Source organism: Panthera onca, chromosome B3 (genome assembly GCF_046562875.1).
Source record: "Panthera onca isolate mPanOnc1 chromosome B3, mPanOnc1 haplotype 2, whole genome shotgun sequence".
In the NCBI taxonomy this organism is placed as follows: Eukaryota; Metazoa; Chordata; class Mammalia; order Carnivora; family Felidae; genus Panthera; species Panthera onca.
The window spans coordinates 54,545,568-54,562,168 of NC_138344.1; the positions used below are offsets into that span (position 1 = coordinate 54,545,568).

The 16,601-nt window shown below is 33.1% G+C and overlaps 1 protein-coding gene across 3 annotated transcripts in view; it reads left to right on the plus strand.

Annotated features, from left to right (window-relative positions):
• Positions 1–13,400, plus strand: part of COPS2 (COP9 signalosome subunit 2) — a 31,138-nt gene extending 17,738 nt beyond the window's left edge. The window contains exons 5-13 of one of the 3 annotated variants that reach the window (XM_060618588.3): positions 1,931–2,041; positions 2,172–2,249; positions 4,482–4,656; positions 5,350–5,528; positions 5,638–5,690; positions 8,290–8,387; positions 9,733–9,815; positions 10,340–10,398; positions 11,286–13,400. In XM_060618588.3, coding sequence (XP_060474571.1) covers positions 1,931–2,041; positions 2,172–2,249; positions 4,482–4,656; positions 5,350–5,528; positions 5,638–5,690; positions 8,290–8,387; positions 9,733–9,815; positions 10,340–10,398; positions 11,286–11,430 — 981 coding nt within the window. In that variant the 3' untranslated portion in view covers positions 11,431–13,400. Of the gene's footprint in view, positions 1–1,930; positions 2,042–2,171; positions 2,250–4,481; positions 4,657–5,349; positions 5,529–5,637; positions 5,691–8,289; positions 8,388–8,900; positions 9,686–9,732; positions 9,816–10,339; positions 10,399–11,285 lie in introns of those variants that run through there. The other 2 variants (XM_060618589.3, XM_060618590.3) reach the window with 2 other exon arrangements.
• The last annotated feature ends 3,201 nt before the right edge of the window (positions 13,401–16,601 follow it).

Below are 16,601 nucleotides of genomic sequence, written 5' to 3' on the forward strand. Positions count from 1 at the left end.
GCAATGATGATGTTATTGTATTGCTAAGGGAATTTTTAATTGGATTGTTTGTTCATATTCTTTTAAGCAACATAGTCCTAAGTTTCAGCTTTCTTAAACCATGGTATTTTAGCACAAGAAGTATTCTCTGTCATTTAGGATTTCTTAAAACATTTGATATTTTTTGTGTTCATAATAAAAAATGTTCATCTCAGAATCTCTTTGATTCTTTTCTACTCAATGTCATTTTTATTTCTTGAGGTAGTTTATTACTTTTATGCTTTATATCTAAAATATATGTAATGGAAATAGAGAAAAATAAACTTAAAATTGACCCTTGAACAACATGGGGGCTAGGATGCCAACCCCTTGTCCCTCCTACCTCACAGTTCAAAATCTGCATATAACTTACTCCTCAAAAACTTAACTACTGGGGTGGCTCAGTTGGTTGGGCATCTGACTTCATCTCGGGTCCTGATCCCATGCTTCGTGGGTTCGAGCCCCGTGTCAGGCTCTGTGCTCATAGCTCTGAGCCTGGAGTCTGCTTCAGATTCTGTGTCTCCTTCTCTCTCTGCCCCTCCCCTGCTTGCATTCTGTCTCCCCAAAATAAATAAATACTAAAAAAAAACAAAAAAAAAAACCAAAACTTAACTACTGATAGCCTGCTGTTGACCAGAAGCTTTACCTGTAACATAAACAGTTGATTAACATACTTTGTATGTTATGTATATGGTATATTCTTACAATAAAGTAAACTAGAGGAAAAAAATGTTATGGAGAAAATTATAAGGAAGAGAAGATACATTTATGGTACTGTACATTTATGGGTACTGTATCAAAAAAATCCGTATATAAGTGGACTCGTGCAGTTCAAACCCATGTTGTTCAAGGGTCAACTGTATATGTTTTATTAAAACATTAGCGCTTAGTGCCACTAATTCTAGAGTTGTTACATATCAAAGGGATTTTCTTAAGTGAGAAAATATTTTTTGGGTTTTAAAACCAAGTCTCCTCAAAACATTTTTGGTACACTATAAATGTTATGCCAGATGTTAGTGGGGGGGATTAATTTTAAAACTTTAAGATTGTGTGTTGCCTCATGCTACTATATGTAAGCTTTTTGTCTTTTGAAAGTACGAATAGGTATTGGGTGGGGGATACTCAGCTTATTCAGTATGCCATCAGCAGTCGTGAATAAATAGGCAGCCTTTTCTGAAAGTATTAAATTTTCCTGTCCTCGTGGCCCTCTTACCTCTTGATCCTATTAAGTAGAGATCTAGAGAATCAGATATTCAAACAAAGGCAGAGCCCAGTGTGTGGAGAGGAGGGTGGGTGGGGGAGCTTATTGTAATGCAAAACAAAGGGTAAGTTCCATCAAAAAATGTCACACTCAGACTTGTGAATTGATGGTGTTTAGACATAGCTCAAATTGTGCTAGATTTTTCCCTCTACCCAACCCCAGCACTTTACCAGTAACCTAAGAGTTGTGTAGTTGAGTTACTTGATAGGTTACATTTATAGAAGAATTTTTGAAGGGATCTTACTTTTCTTTGTTTCTTTAGCTACTTGCCTAATGTTTGCCATGTGGTAGGTACCAAATGAGAGTTTAGTGAATAAGATACACACTATTAACAATAGTACAAGTAGTTCAGTGTGCATGCCATTCACTTCCATCAATATAAAATGAGTTATTAGATTGGAAAGGACAAACCTACACTATTAGAGCATTAGATATTTTCTGGGTTTTATTTTTCAAAAACATTAAAAACAGATCTTGGCACTTTTTACAAATTTGGTCTCTATTTTGCTAAGGTTTTGTTAAATAGTAGGATGTCACAGACATTCGGAAACAGATAGTGTATCTTATGTATTATTAAAGTTCAAAGATGCACTTTTAGTTTGCTCAAATTAACTTTATTAACAGGTACAAATTTGCTGTTTACAATTATAGAATTCTGATTTTTTATGTCAGATGGATTTACTGCAGGAATTCTATGAAACAACACTGGAAGCTTTGAAAGATGCTAAGAATGATAGACTGTGGTTTAAGACAAACACAAAGGTAACAATTACAGTTACTTACATTTTTTTTTTTTTTGAAGAGTGGGAGGGTATCCTTAATAAACTCTCCTAAAGATTCATACCTTTTTCTTTTGAAATCTTTTAATTTCAATAAGTATGTTCTTTTACAGCTTGGGAAATTATATTTAGAACGAGAAGAATATGGAAAGCTTCAAAAAATTTTACGCCAGTTACATCAGTCCTGCCAGGTAGCATTCTCTTACTTTTTCTTAATATTTCTTTATAATAAAAAAGCATTAAAAAATTGTATTTGAAACATTGGTTTAGGGACGTTTTTGTTCAAACATCATCCCAAAAATAAAATTTGGTAAATAAGATACGAAAAGGCTCATTAAAAAAAGAATTTCTTATTTATTTTGAGAGAGAGAGAGCGTGTGTGCATGAGCTGGGATGGGGCAGAAGAAGGGGGAGAAAGAGAAAGAAAGGAAGAGAGAGAGAGAGAGAGAGAGAGAGAGAGGAAGAGAGAGAGAATCCCAAGCTGGCTCCACACTCAGCATGGAGCCCAACGAGGGACTTGGTCTCACAGCCATGAGATCATGACCTGAGCCAAAATAAAGAATTGGATGCTCAGCTGACCAAGCTAGCCAGGTGCCCCTAAAAAGCTCATTTTTTCTGAATATTAAATTTCTTCCTGTTTTAATCCTAATTTCAGCCATTATTTTTGTGGACTGAGACAACAGATACCAATAAAAAAATACTCTAGTCATTAATATTTACTAAGAATAAGATAGACCCTGTGAAAATTAGAAAAAAATATTAAAGACATATATAATAAAGATTTTATATTCAAGTTTATAATATATGAATCTTTTGTAAAAACTCTCCTTTAGAACTTCCTATGATGCTAGAAACATTCTGTTTCTGTACTGTCCAATGTGATAGCGTCAGCTACATGTCATCAGGCAGTTAAATGTGGCTGAGTTTTTGATTTTGCTCAATTTAAATTTGAATAGCCACATGATCTGAACAGGGCACTTCTATAACTTTTTAACTATAGCTATAATTTGTGTTTTCTTTTTTGTCTTGATCAAAAGCTATTTGATAATTAGTTTAAAGTTTGTGTGAAAATACTGTTTTAAATATTTTTAAGATCCTCCAGTGCCTTGTACTATTATTTTAATTATATACGTTATTTCTGTGCATGGGAGCAAAGTTGGTCAAGAAAGTGTTCTAAATTAATCACCTGCATGTATTTTCATTAATATTTTTAGGTTATTTTAAAAAAGAAAGTGCTTTTATTTCATAGTAGTTTTGCTTCATAAAACAGATTAGTTATTTATGATCGGTTTCTTATGTACACATTCTTGAGAAAGTTTAGTCTGATGCGTAAACTGTGAGTTCAATTCCATGTGAAGTGGAAATGATAGAGAAGCCGTTTCTGAATGGAAAAGGATCTTCTATCCGATTGTAAATAACATTATAATATAGCAGAGATGTATGCTAATCTGTGGGGTATTTTTTTTTCCCCACTTATTTTGAGAGAGCATGCAAGCAGGGGAGGGGCAGAGAGACATGGAGAGAGAATCCCATGCAGGCTCTATGCTGACAGCACGATGTGGGGTTCGATCCCACAAACTGTGAGACCTGAGCCAAAATCAGGAGTGTACACTTGACTGACTAACTTAGCCGTGCAGATGCCCCTATGATAACCTAGATGTACAAATTGTGTCTTACATATCATGTATTTTACTCTGGCTGTGATTCATTAGTGAATAAACAGAATTAAGTTGGAAGAGCAAATAAATAATAAATTTTGGCTTTGTGTATGTCAGTGCTTGATATTTATGATTATCTGACTATTGCCCATATGCTATTTTTCATGGCCTGCATTTTGTGGGCTTTTGGTCATTTTTCAAAGTTGAACCTTTGTATTCCTCTGACATCCCTCAGCAGAGTTAGTGCTTTTCTCTTCCATTCTTCTGGGCACTTGGCTCATGCTTCAACTAGAGTCATTTATATTGTAATTTATCTGTTGACAGAGTAATCTTCTAGCCTGTAAACTTTGCGGGGCTAGGAACTCTGGCTTATGTAACTTTACATTTCTCCAAGGCAGACCCAGTGCCTGATACCAGGAAGGCACTTGAAAGTGCTTTGTGATAAAATCACAGAATATAAAATTGTGACGATTTGGGGAAGACCATAAAGAACCTCCTAGATAGAAACAAACATTATAACATTTTATACATTAAAAAATTACTTCTGGTTACTTACTCCTTATTGAATGACTAGAAAATCCAAAAGATGTGTGCTTTCCTTTTTGGCTATTCAAGTTAGTGTTCTTGGTGTTCTAGATCTCAAACGTTGTAGTGCATTTTCACACAAAATTCATATTATAAATGTAAGGATCCCAGGCTAACTCAAATAAAAATGTCTAGATTGTGAATTCTATTTTGACTAAAGTTCATTATTTGCTTTCCTAGACTGATGATGGAGAAGATGACCTGAAAAAAGGTACACAGTTATTAGAAATATACGCTTTGGAAATTCAAATGTACACGGCACAGAAGAATAACAAAAAACTGAAAGCACTCTATGAACAGTCACTTCACATCAAGTCTGCCATCCCTCATCCACTGATCATGGGAGTCATCAGAGGCAAGTTTTGTTTGGAGAAGGGTGGGCAGTGTCCCAGGAAGTTGTCATTGTATATGACTGAATGACTAGGAAGGTTGTTCATGTTATAGTGAAAATAATTGGCGAAGTAGTAAAATCATTGACATGATCTAGTCTTAGAAAGAAATTAGGATGAAATTTTGTCTTTTAAGATTTTACATTAGTGAAATATTACTAACAGAAAATTTACCATTAGAAGTCCTATTCTTGATGGGCACCTAGGTGGCTCAGTCAGTTGGGCATCTGACTTTGGCTCAGGTCATGATCTCACAGTTTGTGAGTTCGAGCCCCGTGTCGGGCTCTGTGCTGTCGGTTCAGAGCCTGGAGCCTGCTTCAGATTCTGTGTCTCCTCTCTCTGCCCCTCCCCCACACATGCTCTGTCTCTCTCTGTCTCTCAAAAAAATGAATAAATATTAAAAAAAAAAAATTTAAAGAAGTCCTATTCTTGAATTGTAATGATGTATATAAAATTACCTTCTGCCTCAACTGAGAATAAAGATTTGCAAATGCTTGTTTGATGTTTAATGAAGAGCTTGCTTTTTAGAAAGCATCCTGGGGCCAGTATAGAATTAAAAGACTGGAAGGCCACTATCACAGTTTTCATGTGATTTTTATCAAGTATTCAGTCTTACTACAGAACTGAAAATGCCCTCTTTTATCCTATTTTATTTGCAGAATGTGGTGGTAAAATGCACTTGAGAGAAGGTGAATTTGAAAAGGCACACACTGATTTTTTTGAAGCCTTTAAGAATTATGATGAATCGGGAAGTCCAAGACGAACCACTTGCTTAAAATATTTGGTGTTAGCAAATATGCTAATGAAGTCAGGAATAAATCCATTTGACTCACAGGAGGTATGCGTGTGCTCTAAATATTCATTTCTGTCAGCTATCTTTTGTGGAAGTAAATGTTAATCTTTCTTTGTGTTAATTGTTTTTTGTTTTGTTTTTTTTAACTGCTTAGGCCAAACCGTACAAAAATGATCCAGAAATTCTAGCAATGACAAATTTAGTAAGGTAAGATTATATCTCTCAGTTAAGGTAAATTTCCTTAAATCGGTGAATAGAGGGGAAAGTGGAAGAGATATTTTTGAGAATTCAGTTAATATTCCGAAGTTTGTGAAATTTTTATCTCTTAAAGTCATTTATTCAGTTTCTGTTAGTCATAAGATTTTATGAAGTATAGTATTGGCTGCTTTTTCCCCCCTGTTATCTACATGCTTTGTGTGTATGCTGTTTTCAGTACAAAACTGATTATAGCTATTTTAAAACAATTTCAGTGTTTGCTGTTTCAGCCTGCCTTAATCCAAAGTGAAATTATGAATTGGTCCACATAAGTCAGAAATTTTCAGCAAGACCGTGTCTTTACTCACATATTTTCTCAATTGACAAGGTAAAAAAAAATCATCTAAAAAGTTTACCTCAGGTAATTTTCTGAGATGAGGAGCAGAGGGTTATATTGATAAGAAATCCAAGGATTTTTTGACGACTTCTATGGTGGGTAGCAACTGAAAAACCTGCTATGATCAATTAATATTAAATAAAATTATAAAAGATGAAACAAAGCAAAAAGCCTAGAAAAGAAGGCCTACTTTTGCAAAAGAAATCGGTGAACAAGAAAAATTTTCCTCTGGGCTGGGAATACATGGAGCCTAGGTTTCATCAAGTCTTTTGTTTAGATTGTGCAACTGAGTTTACCAAAGCAGGAAGATTATGATTAGGATATAGGGTAGGGTGGGCTTTTTTGCATATGTATGTGGATAACTTAAGTGATCAGATACTCTTTCAATAGTCTTTTTTGATTTACAAGTACTGTTAGACTATAAATTATGAGTCACCCATATATAAATTTTATATACTTGGAGAAAATAGCTTATTACATGATATTGTCTAAGTTCCTATGTAAAATGTCCTCATTTACTTTGTTTGGCTATGAGTTTTATAAATTACCAGGTTTATTTAAAGAAACTTTAATTTTAACGATAAAAAATAAGAATGATTTTATTTTTCTTTTAAGGGGACTAGGAATAGTTAGGAGATAAGAACTCTAAATTGCAACATCAAAAAATAAATTTCTTTTTTATTGTTTATTTAGTCTATTTTAATACATATTTGTTGAATTAAGTTGATATTAGTTATGAAAGGAGATTTCTCCATCTTTATTTCAGATGGTTTATTCCATCAACATGATTTGGTTAGAGATTCACTTCATAATACTTCAGAAAAATGTTTTTAAGTTAAGTTGCTAAACAACAGTTTAAGCTTTTAAAACCCTTAAAGAAATATTGAGGAAGAGTTTTGCCCTAGACGTTAATATTTCATCTAAATTAAATTGATTAAATACATTTAAATGGATTAAAGGTCTTAATTATCAGACCTTTAAAAAATAAGCAATATTTATGTTTACTATATCATACAACATATTCCTCTGTATTAATATAACCTCTATATTGGAACTCAAAAACTTATTTTAATGGAAAATTTTGACCCAAACAAGTGGCCTGTGGTGTGTCCCACACTTTGTATAAGATTTTTTTTTAAGTCACTTAAACAATGGAACAATGTCTCTTGGTTAAAATATGCACATGTGCAAGTGTTTCACAACTTGAATATATCCTCCTATAGCATATTACAATAATGTATTTGGGGTAGGTGAGAAAGTAATGCTTCCTAATTTTATCTTCCTAGTCAGTTGCCAGCAGACTAGAGGAAAATAATTCCTGTTGAAGCACTTGAGTCACCTGCCCCTTACATGAAGTTACATTGCGATCCACCAGATGGAAGCACAGCAGAGGGCGTGCAGAATGGCTGATGATATGTCTTACATATAAAGCAGACAGTGGTGCCATATCCAGAAGGTTGGCTTCTTCCTTCTCAGCACCTTTAGCAATCCCCGTAGTGCCCTACAGAATTAATTTAATAGTAGATGCTAGACACCTCAGAGAATTATGAACATAAATCAGCCTTTGGCCTTCTGCAGCAGGGTCCATCACTCTTCTTTAGTGTGCGTGTCCCATTTGGTGCTAATTACCTGCCGCTGACATTTCTGCTGTATAATTCAGTGGAACTTTAAGGCTAGAGAAAATTAAGAATCAGATGTTCCCTTTGCGAAGTTTTAGCAGTTGCTGGTAGCTTTCTAGAAGATAAAAATTAGGAAGCTGCGTTTCTGAATAATCTTCAGAGAGGATATACTGTCTTATTTCAAAGACAAGATCGGACTCCTCCATACCGTTGTATGCTGACCTGGTTTCTTAGGGATTAAATGCTAAATGCACAATTTAATTTGAAAGTATCAAGCATTAAACAATTATTAAACTTGTCGGTTTTTAACAGTGCTAAGATTTTGAGAAGACTTTAATGAACTATATATAAATATAGTATATGACCCTAAAAGGTTTATTTAATCTTTCTTTTATAAAACCAAAAGCGTTAAAAAAGAAATTCATTTTGTTTGCAGAAGGATGTGTGTGTCTTTAACTCTGATTTCTATGGCAGAAACTGTAACGTAATTTAGATTTTTGCATATAAAAATCAAGAAGCAGGCTCTTTGGATAATATGATTTAATACATGACTTCCTCATGTTTGACAAGATTTATACCTTTCTTTTTCTGTTAGTGCCTATCAGAATAATGACATCACTGAATTTGAGAAGATTCTGAAAACAAATCACAGCAACATTATGGATGATCCTTTCATTAGGGAACACATTGAAGGTATATTCTTTCTGCTAAGTGAATTCAGTTACCTTCTGTGCCACTGTCAAACAGGACTTCTTAATGGAAAAGCATGGAATCAAACCAGTTTTCTTCTATGTATTGTCAAGTATAGAAATGCTTCTAAATGCTGTCATAGAATAGGATATTATTTAAAATTATAAAGCTATTTAAAAGAAATCATTCACCAGTTTCATGCTATTGAATAACATAATCAAGTTCTCATGTGATGTCCATTTCACTTAAGGTGGCTGTCCCTTTTATCTTTTTATTCTAATTTAGATATTATTGCATGTTTATTACTGATACTTAGTATCAAAGTTAATTCTTAGGATTTGTTTTCAACAAGTAACAAAAGCTTTTAAACATAGTCCTCTATGGTTGATGGCCTTGATGCATTTACTTTGAAGGGTAGGCTAATATTGTACAAGTAAGTGTATGAGATTTTTTTTTCTGTTGGATTAACAAAGACAAAAATCATTCCTTGTTCTGGGGCCTCTTTTGTACCTCCAGTGTTTCCACCTGTTTTGGAGCTATTTGAGGGTTTTTAAATGACCATTTGGAACAACTCATTCAAATACTTAAATTCCAGATGCATCAGGAAAATCCGAAGAATACTTTGGAAGTAATGTTCTCTTTTCCCCACCTTCCTTTCTCTTTCATTCGGACAGAATTTTAAAAGTTCTTGTATGAAGCTAGAATGATACTACACTCGGTGGATATAGAAAAGTTTAGAAGCCTTGTGCATGAACTCCAGTCTGTTTGTTTGTTTTTTAAAGACACTTGTCTGTGAAGAAACTGGAGAAGATCATTTTATAAAATATAATACCGTAGATTTTGAGAGAGCATAAAATAAAGGACTTGGCTGGCATGAATCAGAGCTTCTTGAAAAATATGTTAACTATAGAGGAAATGATGAGCAGTGTGGAGTATTAGAAGGCAAGAGAATATTTTAGATAGCATCACAACATAAACAAAATCGGGGAGGTGGGAATGAGAAAAAACGGGGAAAGTAGTCTCTAATCTTATTGTGCATTTATCGGATCCAAATATTTTTAGATCCAAATACCTTATGTCTGGTGTGCCTGGCTGGCTCATTCGGTAGAGCATGTTGCTCTTGATCTCAGGGTGATGAGTTTGAGCCCGGTATTGGGCATAGAACTTACTTAAAAGAAAACAAAAAAACCCAAATACCTTATGTTCTTGTCAGGCAGAAAGACGTATTTTGAGAAGATAAATGATATAGTTAATTAATGTGATTTAGAAGTGCATAATGTTTCATGAAGATATACATACAGACTATTAAATACAAGTTTATTATTTTCATTTTTGTCTTTTCTTTCAGAGCTTTTGCGAAACATCAGAACACAAGTGCTCATAAAATTAATTAAGCCTTACACAAGAATACATATTCCTTTTATTTCTAAGGTACTTATATTCATGAATCTTAATATTTATAATTTTTAGTTTATAAATGCAGTGTACCTATCTTCCATTTAAAAAATGATTCTTAGTAACATTTTGTAATAGTACATTTTTAAAATACAGCATAACTTAAGGGCTTTCCTTTTAATATAAATTTTTCTGTATTGGCATAAATTGAGTTAACAGTAAAGAGAAATAAGGAATCATTACAGTTATTTTTAAAGATTTCTTCAGCCTCAGAGAACATTGTAGAAGACAGAGTAGTGGCTAAAGTATATGACTGATGTAGTGTTAACCCAACCACAATAAAATTGTGGTAGGAATATACTTGAAAAATTACAGAGTTAAATTTTATCAGACCTATTTTCTCAGAAATACTTTGAAGTGATAATGGAATTTGTTTTACATTTTCTTTTCACTAAATCTCCTTTTTAAGTGGTGGGAGTTAATTTAAAATCAAAATAATTATTATCATGAAGTCTTTAAAGAAGTTAATTAGTAGAATTATAATGAGTCTTTTTTCTTAGGAGTTAAACATAGATGTAGCTGATGTGGAGAGCTTGCTGGTGCAGTGCATACTGGATAAGTAAGTACTTGGCTATTTCTTGTCACAAAATGTTTAGGACCATAACATTTGAATAATGGGAGCAAAGGTAGCAATGCAATTCTTGAGTTTTCATGAAAAGCACCCTCTGGCTATTATTTTCTGTTAAAACAGATACATAGGTATGCATGGTGGTTTTTTGTAAATGAATGAGCATATTAAGCCCTTGATCTCTGAAAAAGCTATAAATGTTTTCAGAAAGACTTCTCAGGTGCGCCTGGGTGGCTCAGTCAGTTGAGCATCTGACTTTTGATTTCGGCCACACTCATGCTCACAGTTTGTGAGTTCAAGCCCTGCATCGGGCTCTGTCTGACAGCACCAAGCCTGCTTAGGTTTCTTTCTCCCTCTCTCCCTGCCCCTCCCCTGCACATGTGCACGCACTCGTGCACGTGTGCGCTCTCTCTCTCTCTCTCTCTCTCTCCCTCTCAAAATAAACATCTAAAAGAAAAGAAAAAGATTTCTTATTCAGCACATGATCCATATACAGCTAGAGCATTTTTTAATGAATAGTATTTTTTTATGTTTTTAAAGTAGGTGTGGTATGTAATTGTTTTGAAATTATATTTTTCTTAAAAGCAGTATGGTAATTTAAAGCTTTACAAGTTACGTTTGCTATTGATTAATCAGTCAGTCTCTGCCTATTCGTTTTTTTAATGTAACTGATGAAAGGTAGCTGAAATCTACTTTCTGTCTAGAATTTTAATAAGGTAACAAATAGTATAACTAATCCTGAATTCAGTCATTTAATGTAGGCAGCAGTTTTTTCTTTTACGTTTATTGATATTATAAATACTTTATGAAACAGTCCAAAAGATACACTTAGTGAAAACGGTTTGTAGACATGTCTTCTTTTATGTATTTATTTCTAGCACTATTCATGGCCGAATTGATCAAGTCAACCAACTCCTTGAATTGGATCATCAGAAGAGGGGCGGTGCCCGGTATACTGCACTAGATAAATGGACCAACCAGCTAAATTCTCTCAACCAGGCTGTAGTCAGTAAACTGGCTTAACAGAGAACAAGCTTTTAACAGACGTACTTAATGCAACAGTGCAGAGATGTAATCCTTAAAAGAACTGGGAATGGCAAAACTACTGTCGGTTGATGTGTCCTGAAAATTATTGGAGTTATGGCAGAAGTGCTTTTTTTGATCAACTGGTTTGTGTTTTGCTGCTGCATTTATCCCAAGAAAAACAGCTTTAATCTCCAGAAGAAAACCAAAATGCCATGGGATTTATGCTGTATTGACATCTTGCCCTAAACATACAACATCATAGTAATTTGTCATGGGCAACATGACCAGAGAGAAGATTTTTGTCATGATTTTAAATACACTGACATGTTACTGTTGGTTAAATTTAAACATGTTTTACCTGCAGAAATTCTCTCACAAATAACCTGCAATAACTTGAAATGCATACCCTTTTGAACACTTCCTTTTCTCATGTATAAATTAAAATGTTTGCTGCATTTTGCAAAATGTCAATTCTCCAAAAATGTGTCCGTATATTTCTGTACCTGCAGTGTAGTAAAGGTTTAGATGAAACCCCATAATTATGGTGGCATACTGTCACTTAGGTTTCAAGCAGCAAAATAAACAGTGCAGCTCAGAAATTGTAGTTTGGTTCTTGACGTGTTTTTATTACATTTGGGGTTTTTGTTTTGCTTTTTAGTACCTTAGAAATTTCAAATTATTTAATCTTCAGTTAATGATTTTTAAAAGCCTGGGAGCAAGTAAGTCGGTTATTTGCTTTCAAGCTTTTTAAAGTAGTCTTTATTGATAAAGTAAGAACTAGTTTCTAACAAAACACTTGCATAGTACTTACTTTGACAGTGATGCTTTAAAGAAATAAAATTCTTTTTTTTTTCTAAGAATGATATTCCTTTTTAAAAATTCTAACTCTCAGAATGTTCACTTTAAACAAATATGCCAGAACATAGACAGCTAAATGAATGTTACCCTGTATAGTGATTATGCTGGAAAATTATTTCCTAATTCCAGCAGCCTACCATTGCCCAAAACCTCATGGGTTTTGCTCTTTTAGAATTGTATTCAGAGCTAATTTAAGTCATACACACTGTTAACTTTGTGATGCACAGTGTTTAAGAAAACAAAAAGTATTAAGCTTGATTTTTTTTTTAATTTTTTTTTTTTTTTTTTTATAGTTACCATCATTTGGCACCAAATGACTTTGGACAGTTTCCAAAAATTAATCTGTCTTTGAGGAAATAGTAGAAAGTATGTAACTGGCTTTGAAGGCGATCCCAAAAGAGTTTTAAAGGTATTTTGAGCAGTGGTAGCATAGTTAGGATAATGAACTGTGGCCTTCCAAGGTGACCACCTTAAAGGAGACGCAGCTCATTTGAATGTATTGAGTTTTGGATGTATTTGTTTCATTTAAAAAAAAAAAAATCACATTATTTTATAGTGTCAAAAGGAAGAACTAAGATTAAGATAATTTCTTTGGTTTTTCTATTGCTTGTTATTATGTAAAAAGAAGTGAGTGGCAGTTCAGAAGGAAGACTGTTGTAACTGAGGAATGACAACCAAGAATTTTTGATCATTAAATCAGATTTTATAAACAGTGGAAAGAGCATGGACTTAAAACAAGGCATGCTTATTCGGTTTTGTCAAAATTTTACGAAAATATGTGATATATATTTATACTAAAACTATATAATCCTTAGATATAGGAAAGCAATCAGTTAATGTCTTTAGCAGATAAAAGCAGTATTAAATACAGGTGCAACTTGGAAATTGTAGAAAATTGAAAGAAAACGAAAGACAAATGTCTCTGGTAGGGAATAAAAAAGTTTAAGATATTATAAAATTATGTGTATTTTCTTCTCTTTTACATAAATCATTTGTGAAAAATGTGCTACATTTTTTTTACAGGAGTGATGATAATTAGGACTTATTTTTCAATATAATTTGGAGACCCTTTGTTACCCAAATAAAAATGACAAGTTTCTGTGCCTGTATTCAAATATGTATGCATGTGATAACTGTGGGAAAAGGCCCTGCTTAACTCTGAGTTGATGGAATTAGAATTTAAAGGATTTGAATGATACGATTTAACCTTTATGCCAACTTTCACAATGCCCAGTTTTCCTGTGATATCTTTGCCCCATGGCAGTAGTGCATCTTCCAGTTTCTAGAGAGAAAGCATGCACTTATTTTTTGGGGGGAAACTGGGCTAAGCTATAAAACAAATTATATAATGTAATTGTATGTATCACATAGGCTTTGTTTAATATTCCTGAAATACTAGTTCTTTTTTTATTGCCACATTTGTTTCAGAACACAGGTTTTTGATACCCCTTAACAGTCTGACTAACTTAAAACGTTTTATTTTTTCCCATTAAACATGTTCTGTGTTCTTGTGCATCTTAAAGAGTTGAAATCTTTTTTTGAGATTGCTTATCAAAATATAACTAAATTTAAGGGAACTAACAAATAAATTGGCATATTTTTAGCATTTTAAATTACTGGTTAAATCTTTCCCTCTGTGAAAATTATAGTAACACATAGTTTACATCATATTGTAATGTGTTTATCTCCTTTTTCTTTTACCCCCAAATCTGGAAAAACTCACTCCACAGCAAACTTTTGACTGCTATTTGAGGGGAATAGATAACTGCTATAAGAACTGGATTTCCACTGCTATAGCTCTTAAATTATTTTTTTTAAGTAATCTCTATGCCTAACGTGAGGTTCGAACTCATGACCCTTGAGATCAAGATTTGCATGGTCTACCAACTGAGTCAGCCAGGCACCCCTAACATAACTTTTTTTTTCTTTTTTAAGGTGAGATGAGTTTGTATGTACTAAGTATTTCATTTTCTTTCTTAATCACTAATCTTTATAATTCCTCAATAAACACAGGTAAGTAAACTTTTCTTTTGGAATGGGGATGGGGGTGAGGGTATCTAATCAGCATACAAAGCAGATTTTGTTGCTAAGAACCACTTGTTAGTTTAGTGCATAGGATAAAATATATTTGCCCAGTAGATTCCTTCTTAACTTTTTTAGGGGACTCAGAGACACTCAAAAACCATTTATTTTACCAAGGCTGCTTTTTAAAAATAATTTGTTTTAAAATATTTTAGTTATTATTGTTTTAAATAAACCCAAGTTTTCATTTGATTCCATCTTTAAAATGAAACTTGCACTTAAAAAACTAGTAAAGCTAAGAGTTTCGTTCTTTATATGGGATTGATTCTTTATATAGGATTTATAAAATATGATTTTGAACTGAGATATTTTAACAAAATACAGAAGGAATTGACTTTTAGCTGTTTAGTTTCATAGTGTTAAAGAATACTATCTAGGTACATAGAATAAGATTCTGGGTGTTAGGTTTCAGAACTTGAAGCTCAAGGACTTTGGTCTTCATTTGTGTGACCAAAATCAAAAACTTTTTATGGAGGTTCTAATTGTGTCTGTATTAGGTGTCCCCCCCCCCCCCCCAAGAGCATTCTCTGTTTTGATAGAATTATAAATGTGGTTCATTTGTAAGAACTTCTTTAATGTGGACATTAGAGATTCTTAACTTTTTCAATGCAAATATATCAAGTTCTGTTGATTCAAGATTATTAAATTTTACTGTGTATCTTTTAGCAAGTGTGTGCCCTTAAAAGCATGGATTAGTCAATGAGATTTGAAAAGGTTTCACTTTTAGAATTTTGAGACAAGTTAGAATAATAATGTCATTTGGAGAATTTTAAGTTTTATGATAATAAGCACACAAAACAACTATAAATGACTAAATCACTGATTCTGAATATTTCTCAATTCAGTATCAATTTGCTTTTGAATCTTGAAAAGATTTAACTTAGATAATATCCCAAAGGAAACCAGTGTGTGGTTCTCTAAAAAACCAATGTGTGTTTTGCTTCTTTAGTGTCATGTTGTTTTAAAACCTGCTGGAATAATTAAAAATCCTGTGTCATCAAACCATATGGCATCAGAGGTAGATGCCAGCTGTACTTTAAAACCCTGTAATAGGCAAAAAAATAATTTATTAGATATTTATCCTACTATATAGAGCTAACTTTGTTTCCTCTTGGCTAGGATATTTAAACCTTGGTCAGGATTTCCACCTTAACGGCTGGCCAGTGCTAGTGTGTGTGTGTTTACACTTATACATGTGAGAGTACATACAGGTGGAAATACAATATCTCATTCCCCAATCCATCACAGTAAAAATTTTTTTCTGCAGTTTCCATTACTTTATCACTTATTTCTGACTCGTATATGCCATGAAAAGAATTTCCAGTGTACCGGTAACTTCTTTGTTATGACGAAGTTTCTCAGGGAAGTCAGTGTCCAAAGTTACAAAATGATCTAGAGGAATTAGGTTTTGCTTTTTAATTTTTGAAATAGGGTATTTTAAAATAAGTTGATAAGTTGTTTTATTGGACATTATTCATCTTATGTGAATTTAGAGATTATAAAAGTAATCTAGAAGTTTTAATCATCCCATGAAGTCAGAAGTTTTTGCGTGCTTAATTACAGTATTAATGGCATATTAATGCTGCTGAATAATTTTTGTTAAAATGTTTGCCAATCTGTTTACTACAGTACTAAGTTTTTATGCATCTATTATAAATAACACTTTGAAAATAATTAATTTTCAATTAGATGTCAACTAAGAAATAGAGCAATGATAGGGAAAGTGCAAAATCATTTGGTTTTGCCACGTGTTACATAGTTGGTTGTATTATGAGTCTTCTCAGTGTTCTTTTTAAAACTAGCATTAAAAATGACATAAATTCCTTGAGCTTGTACTAACTGGCGGTAGAAAACAGGTTACTTAGAAGCATGGCAGAAGATGTCTACCTGTAATTAGGAGTCCCACAAGTTAACACTGAGAATCGACTATTATGTGCAGGATGAGTCAAGATGCTTTATGACTTATGTATCAAGGAGTTTTGACTGGAAGTACACATTCTTTATTGGTAATACAAGTTACATACTCTACCTCTTAATATTTACTGTGTAAATATTAGTCTTGCCATCAGACCACAGTGGTTTCAAACAGTACACTTTATATTTGGTTGAGTCATTCAATACTGTAAACTTCTGTGAAATAGCTTTTAAATGTTTTAAGAATATTTCTCAGAAAATAGTGTTGAAAATCTTGTCCATTTGGCTTGAAATTCAGGGTTTAAATATTTTCC